The sequence below is a fragment of the Plasmodium gallinaceum genome (assembly GCF_900005855.1).
Source record: "Plasmodium gallinaceum strain 8A genome assembly, contig: PGAL8A_v1_62, whole genome shotgun sequence".
In the NCBI taxonomy this organism is placed as follows: Eukaryota; Apicomplexa; class Aconoidasida; order Haemosporida; family Plasmodiidae; genus Plasmodium; species Plasmodium gallinaceum.
The window spans coordinates 606,197-617,951 of record NW_021628221.1 but is presented as its reverse complement, the minus strand read 5'-3'; the positions used below and the strand labels follow the sequence as shown (position 1 = coordinate 617,951).

The window sequence follows — 11,755 nt, the reverse complement described above, 5'->3', positions numbered from 1 at the left end:
ATAAAAAATTTTATTTTTTTTTTTTTTTTTTTTTTTTTTTATTAGTATACATACTTAGGTAGCTTTTTTTATTTTCTCTATCATTTATGTTCTTTTTTTTTTTTATATTCAAAGTTATATTTAAATTTTTTATATTAATATCATTATTTTTTTCTTTTTCTTTTGCCAAATGAATGAAATTTTCAAAAAAAAAATCAATATTTTCTATTCTACTCCCATTATCACTTGTATTATTAATTAATTCGTCTTGCTGTTCGTTTTCATTAGCTTCATCACTAATGCTTATGGTAAAATTAAAGTTTCCTTTTTGATTTTCATCTAAACTATTATTTTCATTTTCATCAATAGAAGAATATTCTCTTTTTATGTCAATATCCCTTTCTTCTTTGCTATTTAATCTCCCTAATTCATCTTCATTTTTTGTTATATTAGTGTTTTCATTTTTTATGAAATTAGGCGATTTTAATTTTTCGTTACTCACATTTTGTTCATTATTATTAAATCCTTTATCAGTTAAATTATGTTTTTCCAAAATACTTAAAAAACTGTTTATAAATGAATCAAAATATGTCCCATTTAAACTAAAAAAATCATTCTTAATGTTATCTATATTACTTTTATTTATATCATATTTATTATTTTTGCTACCTTCTGGTGAAGTATTATTATTCTCTGTAAAATCTCCATAAATCTCATTTTTAATTTTAAAAAATTTATATACTACCTTAATAAATAATAATAAGGAAGGATTATTACTTAATTGCAAATAATTCAGCCAATTTAATAACTCATAATACTGAATAGTAGATATAAAGGAAAAATATTTAACAAAAAAATAATTGTTAACAATATTTTTTTTTGCTAATTCTAAATTATCAATGGAAACAAAAATTTTTTTTTTTTTCATTAAAAATAATAAACTTCTTAAAGCAAAATAGGATATATTTCTTTTTTTCATTAAGTATGTATGGGGTATATTTAATAAAAGTTTAATTATAATAATTTGTAAACTGGTTAAACATACATTTTTGCAACTTAATACGGTTGTGCCATAAAAATAGTTATCTAAGATATTTATAATTATATTTTCATCATCATGTAAGTAGTCAAATTCAAAAAAACTATTAATTAAATTCCACATCTTTCTGAATAGAAAATAACTTAAATATGGAACAAATTTATTTAATTTAATAGCTATTTTACTTAAAAAAATACATTTAGAATAAACAAAATGATTACTTAAAATATTTAACAAATGTTTTTTTTTTTTATATTCCCAATTTTTTTCTTCGTATTTTGTATTATCTTCTGTATTAACATTTTTATTATTACTTTTTATATGGTTCTTTGTAAAAAAATTTTTTTTATCTATTTTTTCATTTGTAACATGTTTATTTGTCATATTTCTTGGTTTATTTTGATTATTATCATATATTTTATTTATGTTATTGTTATATTCATTCAAAGAATAAACAAGTTGATTATATTCATTTTTATTATTTTTTTCTAAATAATGAATACCCCCTTTTTCGTAAATATTTTTGTGTCTTTTGTCATTAGATTCATCATCGTCTGATTTTTGAAAAAGTGCATTTGGTACATTTCTATATGATTCTTTTTCCTTTATGTATTTTAAATAATAATTAATACCTTTTTTATCCTTATTTACTAAACTATTATAAAATTTTTTAACAATATGATATATAACATCATGACTTAAAAAATTAAGTAATTCAATAAAAATATGAAAAGCATAATAAAATTCATCAAAGTTCATCTCCTGAAAAATGATATTTAAAATAAGATTAATTATGTAATTACATTGGCTAACTTTTTTAATAAAAATAAAGCATAATTTTAATCCATAAATTCTTACTAACTTATTTTCTTGATTCAAAATCTTTATAATGTCTAATGTAATATAATCATTAATAAATATTGCTTCATTTTTTCTAATTATATAAAAATTTTCTCTATTTTTTATTTTTTTAAAGCAAAAATCGTCAAAAAAAAGTATTTGAATTTTATTAAAATTTCTTAAAAGATGATAGTATACATAATTTTTAACACCATTATGAGAACTTAACTTAATTATTTCTAGTAAAAATATTAAACAGTTATATACAACGGTGTAATTATCAGAATAATTGTCTTCATTCTTATATAATATATTAGTTACATTCTCTATATCAGCAGATGTCAATAATTTTTGTTCTCTTACTTCATGGAAATAAATAACATGAGATAATAAAGAAATATTTTTTAACAAATATAATAAAGAAGGATTTGTATTTTTTAACACGTTTTTTGCTTCAAAATATATATCCAGATGATTTTTATTTTCTATAAAAAAATAATTTCTATATTTCAAAAACTCGTAACGATCTTTATCACTTACCTGTAAGAATGACTTTTTATTTATTTCAGTTTTTTTTTCCTGATCGTTTTCTTCTTTTTGACATTTTTCACTTTTTATATATGATGAATATTCATATATTCTTTCATCATTTTCATTCATTTTAGAACATTCTATTTTAGATGAATCTTTATTCGTAAAAAAATTTATATTAGTGATATTTTTCGAATTTTCATTAAAATCATTTTTTAATCCTTTTTCTATTTCATTATCTAATAATTCATCATCTTTTAACCTATTATTCTTTAATTCATTATTTCCGTTTACTTGGTTCTTTTCTATTACTAATTTCACGTTTTCAGAATCTTTGTTATTATCAGATTCATTAGTAAAATCATTAATATTTTTCATTTCAAATAATAAATAATTATTACTATTACCACTTAATGAACAACTAGCAATATTTAATTATAAAAATTACTAAATATTTTTAAACATTTTAATCATTTCAAATAAATTTCAAATTATATGATAAAAATTTAAAAAAAAAAAAAAAAAAAAAAAAAAAAAGTATTATAATTTATATTAAAAATAAAAATTCTGAAGAAAATAAGAAAATTTTCATTATTTTGAGGAAAATAGTTTTTTTCTTTTTAATTTATATTTTATTTAATATATGGTTAATTTTATGAAGGATACTTAAACATGATTGATATTTAATTAATCTATAAAACTTTTGTTAGAATTAAAAATTAAATATATATTTATTATTTAAATGTATAATTAAAAAATTTGAGCTTATAAATAAGCAGAACTGTGATATTCTGGATAAATTATGTTAAATAAGAATGAAAAAAAAAATATATTTTATCCTTAAATTTTTTTGAAACACACTATCATAATTAAAAAAAACTTTATATTAAAATAAATACATAAAAACTTATTTTTTTTTTATTTTTTAATAAGGTAAAAATCTTATGAAGTTTATTTTTTAAAAGTATTTTAACAAAGTTAATTTTTAATAAATAATAAACTATTTTTAATTTATATTATTTAACAATCAAATAAGCACATATTTTAAAAAAAATATTTCTACAATAAAAAAAAAAAAATATCAAAAAATATTAAAAAAATAACTAGATATATATTATATATATTAAAATATTAATTATATCAATAAAAAAAAATAATAATAATGAAATGAGAAATAATAAATGATGTTGATAATAAAAATTAATTAGTGAAATTTCCATTAAGAAAAAATGTAATTTTTTTTCTGAGAATTAATATCTTATTTTATATAAATTCATTATGATAAAAATATTTTTAGAATATTTATAAAGAAAAAAATAGAAAAAGAATGTTAACAATTTGTAAAAATACATATATGTCTAAGAATAAAATTATTTTGTTTTATATTAAAATATGCTTTTTTAAAATATAAACTTTTTTTTTTATTCTATTTGAAATGCATAAAAGAGCTTACAGTGAGTCAGTAGCTTTATCAAAACATTCATTAAGTTAGAAAAAAAAAAAAAAAAAAAAAAGTTTAAATTTTCGAAATTCTATTTAATTTTTTATACTTATTTTTTAAGATAATTTCAATAAATACGTTTTCTTAAAATGTTCTTTTAATTATATAAAATTATATTCTTTTCTTTTTTATATAAATCAAAATTAGATAAAAATTTGACTAAAAACTAAATTTTGATAAAATCTATAAATTATTAGTATATAAACATATTTAAATTACATAAAAAAAATTATCTAGAATTAAAGCTTGTTATAAACTATATTATAATTAATAAAATAACTTTTTATTGATTAGAATTTCCTTTTTTCTTTTTTTTTATTTTGCACTAAAATCTGATATTTCTTTATATTTTAGGTAAAAAAAATGAAATAAAAAGAAAAAATGAAAATGAGTTAAATAACGAATTAAAAGAAAATGAAAACATTAGAAAAAATGAAAAAAATCTAGAAAATGTAGTGGTTAGAATTAGAAAATTAGACAATAATGAAAAATCAACTTTACATACAGATCCTAATGATAAAACTGCTTTATATTTTGATAAAGATTTTGAAGTAGAAAAATATAATTTTGATATAGTTTTTGATGAAAATGATGATAATAAAACTATTTTTAATAAAATTGGTGGTCATTTTATAATTAATAATGTATGTAATGGATTTAAAGAAACTATAATTACATATGGCCAAACAGGTAGTGGAAAAACTTATACCTTATTTGGATCAAATAAAGAATATGGTATAATATACTATTTTGTTCACTATTTATATAAATTACATAATACAACAACTAAAAGAAAAACAATTTATTTAAGCATATATGAAATATTAGGGGATACCTTAATTGATCTTATATCAAATTTAAATGAAAAAAATATAGAATTTTATACAGAAGAATACTATCTTAAAACTATTAAATATTCTTATAAAGTTGTTAATATCAAAAGTTATGAAATGGCTAAAAAAATTATTGACACTGCTTGTCTTTTAAGAAATGTTGAGGCTACTTCACAAAACATGAGGTTCAAAGAAAAAAAAAAAAAAAAGAAAAACATAAAAATTTAAGATAAAATAATTTTAAAAAAAATTTATTATTTTATTAGATCAAGTAGATCTCATGCAATTATTCAATTTTTTGTAAATATTTCTGAATCAACTTTAAATAATGGTGTTGAAACAATTAAAGATTATTATGGAGTTTTAACTTTGGTTGATCTAGTTGGATGTGAAAGAGAAGGATTTAACATAAATAAAAGTGAAAATAAAAATGAAAAATCTTCTAGTAAAACGTTAAATTCGTCTCTCACTTCTCTCAATAAGATGTTGAGAAAAATGCAAGTATATAATTTACATATATATGAATATAAAAGTTTTAAACTATTAGAAATTTTTTTTATTTACATAAAAATTCTTTTTTTAGATGGGTAATTTAGATGAGTCAGATAAAAGACAAAGTGTTTTATGTAAGGTTCTTTTTAATTATATTCAGAAAACATGTGGTGTTTGCCTTATTTTTTGTTTTAATCCTAAATTAAGTCAAAAGAATGTAATAAAAATATGGATAATTGTATATATAACATATTAAAACAATAATTTTAAATTTTATTTACTTATTTATTCTAATTAGAAATAAAAGAAAATTACAAAATAAAATTTATATATATATATATATATATATATATATATATATACTTGCATTGTTCAGTTAACAAGTTCAACATTAATAATGGCGAGTGATTGCAAAAAAATAAAAAGCAAAAGAAAACAACTGATTTATGTAAAATCTGAAAATAAAGAGAATTTTTTTAAAAAAATAGCAAATGATGATTATAATAGTAATAATAATATTGATTCGAAAGATGTTACATATAATGGAATTTATGAAGAAAAAAACAGAAAAAACTCTAATTACATAAAAAATAATATAAATAATATAAATAATACGAATATTGAGAAAGGTAAAAAGATAAAAGATAATTGCAACCATAATAATAACTCTTCATTATATCTTATTTATGTTAATGATGATAAAAGTCATATAATAGATAATTTAAATAAAAAAAAAAATGATGAAAAATATACTGTTTTAAGAAATATTGTAAATGATATTATAAATGAACAAATAACGAAAGAAGAAGAAAAAAAAAATATGATTGAGCAATTAAAAGATTATAATACTAAACTGAAAAGTGAATGTGAATATTGGAAAAAAGAGGCAAATAATTATCACACTAAATTAAAAATACTAAATAAAAATTATTTAAAAATTAATGAATTCCTTTTTAATACATTAAATGCGAATTCTGTTAATAGTTATAACTCTTCAAATTTTTGTAATTTAGCCTCTTTTAAATGTGATGAAGAAATATATGAACCACGAAAAAATCAAAATGCAGTAAAAAATGGCAATTATATTTTTCCGAGAAAAAAACATGAACATACAGAAAACATTGAAAAAGATAATATTCTGAAGAATCATGAAAAAAGTTCACACATTTCGTTGAATTCAAACGATATTTCAAATTCATACAACTTATATAATTCAAAAAACACATCAAAAAAAGACATAAGCATACACACAAATTATATGAATTATAATGTGAAAAAAAAAAATATAACAGAACTTTACCAAGAAAATGAAAATAAATTAGAAAAAAGCATACCCAATATAAAAAACAATTTATCCTTTAATGAAAAAAAAAATTATGAGGAAATGTTAGCAAATGAATCAAATAATCAATTAAAAAATTCTGATCAATTTTATACTCAAGAGTTGATAAATTGTACAAATAACCCCTGTGCTACACAGAATTACAAAAAAAAAAATTCCAAAATTGATCAAGTCAAGGAATTTAACGATAATAAAGTTGTTATTTTCACAAAAGCAGCTTCTACTTTTCCAGATGAACAAGACAGCAACTTTAAGAATTTTTCAAACAAAAAAATTACTAAAGCGGAAAGTAATATAAATATGCATATATCAAATGAAGATGATCTTTTAAATAATTTAAATAAAAAAAAATTTATTACTTCAAATCAAGAAGTAAATAGAGATGACTCAGTGAATAAACCCATTATATCATCTACATATTATAACAAGATGAATACAGAAAATTATAATAAAAAATATTCAGAAAAAAAAGATACAAAAAAAAATATAATGAGCTTCATATCAAATAATGATTATAAAAATTTAAATAACATTACAGTTGATTCGCTAGCCACTAAAATAAAAAACAGAATGTTAAAATCAAGAAGTTTGTCAGTTGCTCGTTAAAAGAGAAAACTATAGAAGATTCTATATTTTTTAATTTTAAAAATTCAAAACAAAAAAAAAATTAAAACATTTATTTATAACATATAAAACATTAAAAATTTACTTAAGACGTTTTTTTTTTTTTTTTCTCTTTTAACTTGCAAAATCTTATATTTTTATCGTTTTCATTCATTTACTATGTATTTTTTTTTTTTTTTTTTTTCTTCCATAAGTATTTGTAAAAATGAAATATATAACATATTCAATCATTATCTTTCTATATTTTATCGTTCAATTCAGATCTTTCTATAACATAAAAATGTCACTAAAACTTGTATTTTACTTCAATCAGCTAATAATATATAAATATATAAGACATTATTTTTTTATAACTTAATAGCACATTTTTAAAACTATAATTATCACACATTTGTTTTAATATCTTTAAAATAATTATTAAAAATGTAAAAGAAAACAAATATTTCATATATAAACATGCAAATTTTTAAAAATGTAAAATGAAAATAATTTATGTAAACTAATGGATAATTTTATATTTTAATTTTTTTTTTTTTTTTTTTCTTTTTTAATCGATCAAATAAAAAATAAATAAAAGTATAAGATTAAAATAATATATTTATAATATTAGTTTTAAGATTTTTTTAACTTTATTTTTTTTTTTTTTTTTTTTTTTTTTTTTTGTGTTACGCTAGAATTTTTAATGAAATTTAAACAAATACAAATTTTTTTTTTTTTAACATATCAATAAATAAAGAAGTGTGTTTAATTAATTTTACAATTATTTATAATTTTACATTTTCTTATATTTATTTTTATTTATTCATTTTTTTTCTGCCAATTTTTTATTTTCCACATATATTTTTTAAATTTTTATTTCCTTATTTTTTTTAAGCTTCTCTTACGTATATTATTTGATTTCTTAAAAAATTGTACTTACATAATGACAGTGTAAAATAAATAATTTGAGTTATATAATTTTATATATATATATGTATGTATGTATATATGTGTATATAATTATTTCAATTTTTCTTTTATTCTATTTTTAAAATATATAAATTAAATTATTTTCATAATTTATTTACATATATGTAATATATAAATATATAAAATAAAATATAAAATTTAAATTAAAAAAAATGTACTCTAATGAAGTAATAAAACATATATAACTTGTTATATATACAAACTTTTAACATAAATATTTGATATTTTTATTTTATTTTTTTTAAAAGAAAACATGAAAGGAATTTAATTAAAAAGTACATTATAGTTAACATTAAATGATTAACATGTAAAACTATATAAAAATATATATATATCTTTATATATATATATATATACTTATATTTTTATATTTAAAAAATTAATTTCACTTATTTTATATTTGCATATTTTTGTAAATATAAAAAAAATATTTCTTTTAAAAAAATGTCAAGTTGGGGTTTTTTTAATGAATATTTAAATTGGTTTAATAATTCTAGTGATGATAAAAATGAAAAAATAAAAAAAAATGATTCAATTCAAAAAGATGGAAATAGAATAAAATGTGTTAAAAAGTATAATCCAGAAGAAAAAAAAAATAAAGATGATAAACAAAACAATAGTACTAAAAATGAAATAAGCAAAGGTACTGAGAGTAGTAAATATGAAGATAAAAAAAATAAAGATAACAACTTTTTTAATAACTTAAATATATCAAATTGGATACCAAATTATGATACACATATTTATAACGATTACAAAAAGGGATATTATTTAGATAAGGAAGCAAAAGAAGTACTGTCAAAAAAAACTTCAAAAAAAAGTAATATGATAAAAATAGGAGCTGATAATACTCACACGAATGAATTTTCATCTTCTGACACTTCTAATATATGTGTTGATACAACCTATTATGATATACTAAATATAAGTCCAAATGCAAAACTAAGTGAAATTAAAAATAGTTATTATAAATTAGCTTTAAAATATCATCCTGATAAAAATTCAAATGATCCTGAAGCAAAACTGAAATTTCAAAAAATAAATGAAGCATATCAAGTTCTAGGTGATGAAGAAAGAAGAATGAAATATAATAAATATGGTTTGAATGCAACAAAAGATATGATTTTAATAGATCCTTCTATTTTTTTTATGATGTTATTTAGCTCAGAAGAATTATCTGATTACATAGGAACATTAAGAATAGCTTTTTTTGTTCAGTTAGCATTTGAAGGAAATATGTCTATTGAAGATGTACGATCATCAAATGAAGTAATGATGAGTGAAATGGAAGTAGAACAAAAAAAAAGAGAAGTAGAACTAGCCCTTTTATTAAGAACAAGATTACAACCTTATGTAGATGGTGATAATATGTGGAATGAAAAAATGGAAAAAGAAATTAAAGGATTACTAGATTCATCTTTTTCTAGTTCTATTTTAGAATCTATAGGATGGACATATGAAAATGTTTCTACATCTTATATAGCAGAAGTAACAACCTTATGGGGAGTAGGTGCAACAGTAGCAAATATTCAAGCAGCTAGTAGAACAATAGGAAATACCTTTTGTGCTGCAAAATCTATGATTAACACTGTTGTTACTATAAAAGACTTTTCACTAAATAGTGAAAAAATGAATTCGATTAAAGAAAAAAAAGAAAATCACAAAAACTTTAATAATAGTAGTAATAATAATGATCATAATAACAGTGAAGGTAATAACATTGATAATAGTAATAATAATATCAGTAATGATAATATTCCCTTAATAGACAAAGAAGAAAATAAAGCATTAGGAATTATTATAAAAAATGTATTGACGTTAGTTTTGTGGGATATAGAATCAACTGTTAGACAGGCTGCTGATAAAGTTATACGAGATGAAGGAGTGGATTTAGAAACTAGATTAAAAAGAGCTGAAGGTATGAAAATTTTGGGAAAATTAATGCAAAAATGGTCAAAAATTAAAAAAAATATAAATGAGGTTAATGATATTGATGCTACTAAACTTTTAGAAACAGCCATTATTAAAGCATCAAAGATGGCTAACGAAGAGGGTGATGACACAGGAAAAAAAGAAAATGAAAAAAAAAATACTTATAAATATGAATATACAGATGAGGAAAAAAATAATGAAAGATAAGAAAAAAATAAAGCGAAATAAATATTTAATAGCCAATATTCTTAAATATGTAAATGAACATAGTAAAAAATAGTAACAAAAAAAAAGGTAAGGGGAAACATGAAAAATTATGTTAAATTGAATATTTATTAATATTAATGTTGATATAAAGAAAAATAAGACAAGTTAAAGTATAGTAATAAAAAAATAAAAAGAAAAGGGAAAATAGTGTGGTTATAATGAAGAATAATATGGAACAATAAAGAAGTGTTAAGGATCATTTATAAATATTGACATCAAAATGGAAATTAAGAAAAATTCCGTGGTAGTAGAAGTAAATAATAAGTAGTGAAAAATGTGAAGATAAAAACTTATAAAGTAATCTTAAGGTAAAATAATTAAACATTCCATTTTTTAAGAATATAAATATAAAAAAATATATTTTATTTGGATTTTAAAAGAGATTATTTATTTTTTTTTTTTTTTTATTCTTTTCAATTTTTTTTTTTTTTTTTTTTACATTATAATTTTCTTTTAGTATTGAGTTGTTTTTATTTATATATTTCATTTTTTTTTAATTATTTTGTATAAAATTTTAAATTGTTTATTATTTATATCACAGAAATTTTAACCTCTTTTTCCTTTCTTTTTAATGTTTTTTAAAAAAATATTTTTTACTTGTTTTGTTTAAATTATTTCTTTTTTAATTATTTAATTTTTACAAGTAACATTATTTTATTTTATTTTTTTTTTTATTGCTATTAATCATAATGTTATCTATTATTTGATTTAATATAATTTTGTTTTTTTTTAATATAATACAGTAATGAAGACATCTGTTTTTTTTTTTTTTTTATTTTTTATTTCATTATTATTAATATTACTTCTGTTTTTTTTCATTTTAATTTACTATCAAAACTTTTAAAAAATAAATGGATATCATCTATTTATTTATTCATTAAATTATTTATATCCTGTAAAAAATTTTGAATATTTGGTTTTGGGAAAATCTTATATTTTTTATTCAGACATGTGTGTATATTATCTTTTAAAGTATTTAAATTTTTACATATTTCTAAATAGTTGCAAGAATACATATATTCAGCAAATTCCATTTGATGATTATTCATTAAATTTGTATTAACGACAATCAAAATTTTCTTTCTTTTTCTTAAGCATTCAATTGTTGTTCCTGCTCCTGCATGACTTAAAACTAAGTCACATTTTTCATAAAAATAATCCAAACTACTTTTAAACGTAAAATAATCTACCTTTTTTAACAAATTATTATCTTCTTTATTTTTATATATTAATTTAGGTATATATGAACCATTGCCTATTTGTATAGTCATATATGCAAATCCCTTTTTTTTCAAAAAAAAATGAAATTCTTCATTATCAATGAATTTAATTAATTCGTCAAATTTAGTTGATCCAACAGTGACAAATAAATACATCTCTGTAAACACATATATATTTTTTTTAAC

The 11,755-nt window shown here is 18.2% G+C and overlaps 4 protein-coding genes across 4 annotated transcripts in view; 2 read left to right on the top strand and 2 right to left on the bottom strand.

Moving 5' to 3' along the window:
* Positions 1 to 2,767, bottom strand: part of PGAL8A_00109200 (conserved Plasmodium membrane protein, unknown function) — a gene marked incomplete at both ends in the record, with an annotated part of 7,644 nt that extends 4,877 nt beyond the window's left edge. The window contains one exon of the mRNA XM_028673677.1: positions 51 to 2,767. Within this exon, the coding sequence (XP_028526209.1) occupies positions 51 to 2,767 (2,717 nt within the window). The remainder of the gene's footprint in view (positions 1 to 50) is intronic.
* Positions 2,768 to 3,824: 1,057 nt separating this feature from the next.
* PGAL8A_00109100 (kinesin-like protein, putative) lies at positions 3,825 to 7,163 on the top strand (the record flags this gene model as incomplete). Its single annotated transcript, XM_028673666.1, has 5 exons — positions 3,825 to 3,876; positions 4,245 to 4,908; positions 4,990 to 5,224; positions 5,307 to 5,432; positions 5,592 to 7,163. The coding sequence occupies 5 exons, from the start codon at positions 3,825 to 3,827 to the stop codon at positions 7,161 to 7,163; spliced, it is 2,649 nt and encodes an 882-aa protein (XP_028526208.1).
* Positions 7,164 to 8,594: 1,431 nt separating this feature from the next.
* PGAL8A_00109000 (DnaJ protein, putative) lies at positions 8,595 to 10,289 on the top strand (the record flags this gene model as incomplete). Its single annotated transcript, XM_028673655.1, has 1 exon — positions 8,595 to 10,289. One exon carries the CDS (start codon positions 8,595 to 8,597, stop codon positions 10,287 to 10,289), a length of 1,695 nt encoding a protein of 564 aa, XP_028526207.1.
* A 926-nt stretch (positions 10,290 to 11,215) lies between these two features.
* Positions 11,216 to 11,725, bottom strand: PGAL8A_00108900 (glycosyltransferase family 28 protein, putative; the record flags this gene model as incomplete). The annotated part of the gene is made up of 1 exon (XM_028673644.1): positions 11,216 to 11,725. One exon carries the CDS (start codon positions 11,723 to 11,725, stop codon positions 11,216 to 11,218), a length of 510 nt encoding a protein of 169 aa, XP_028526206.1.
* Between the last annotated feature and the right edge of the window lie 30 nt (positions 11,726 to 11,755).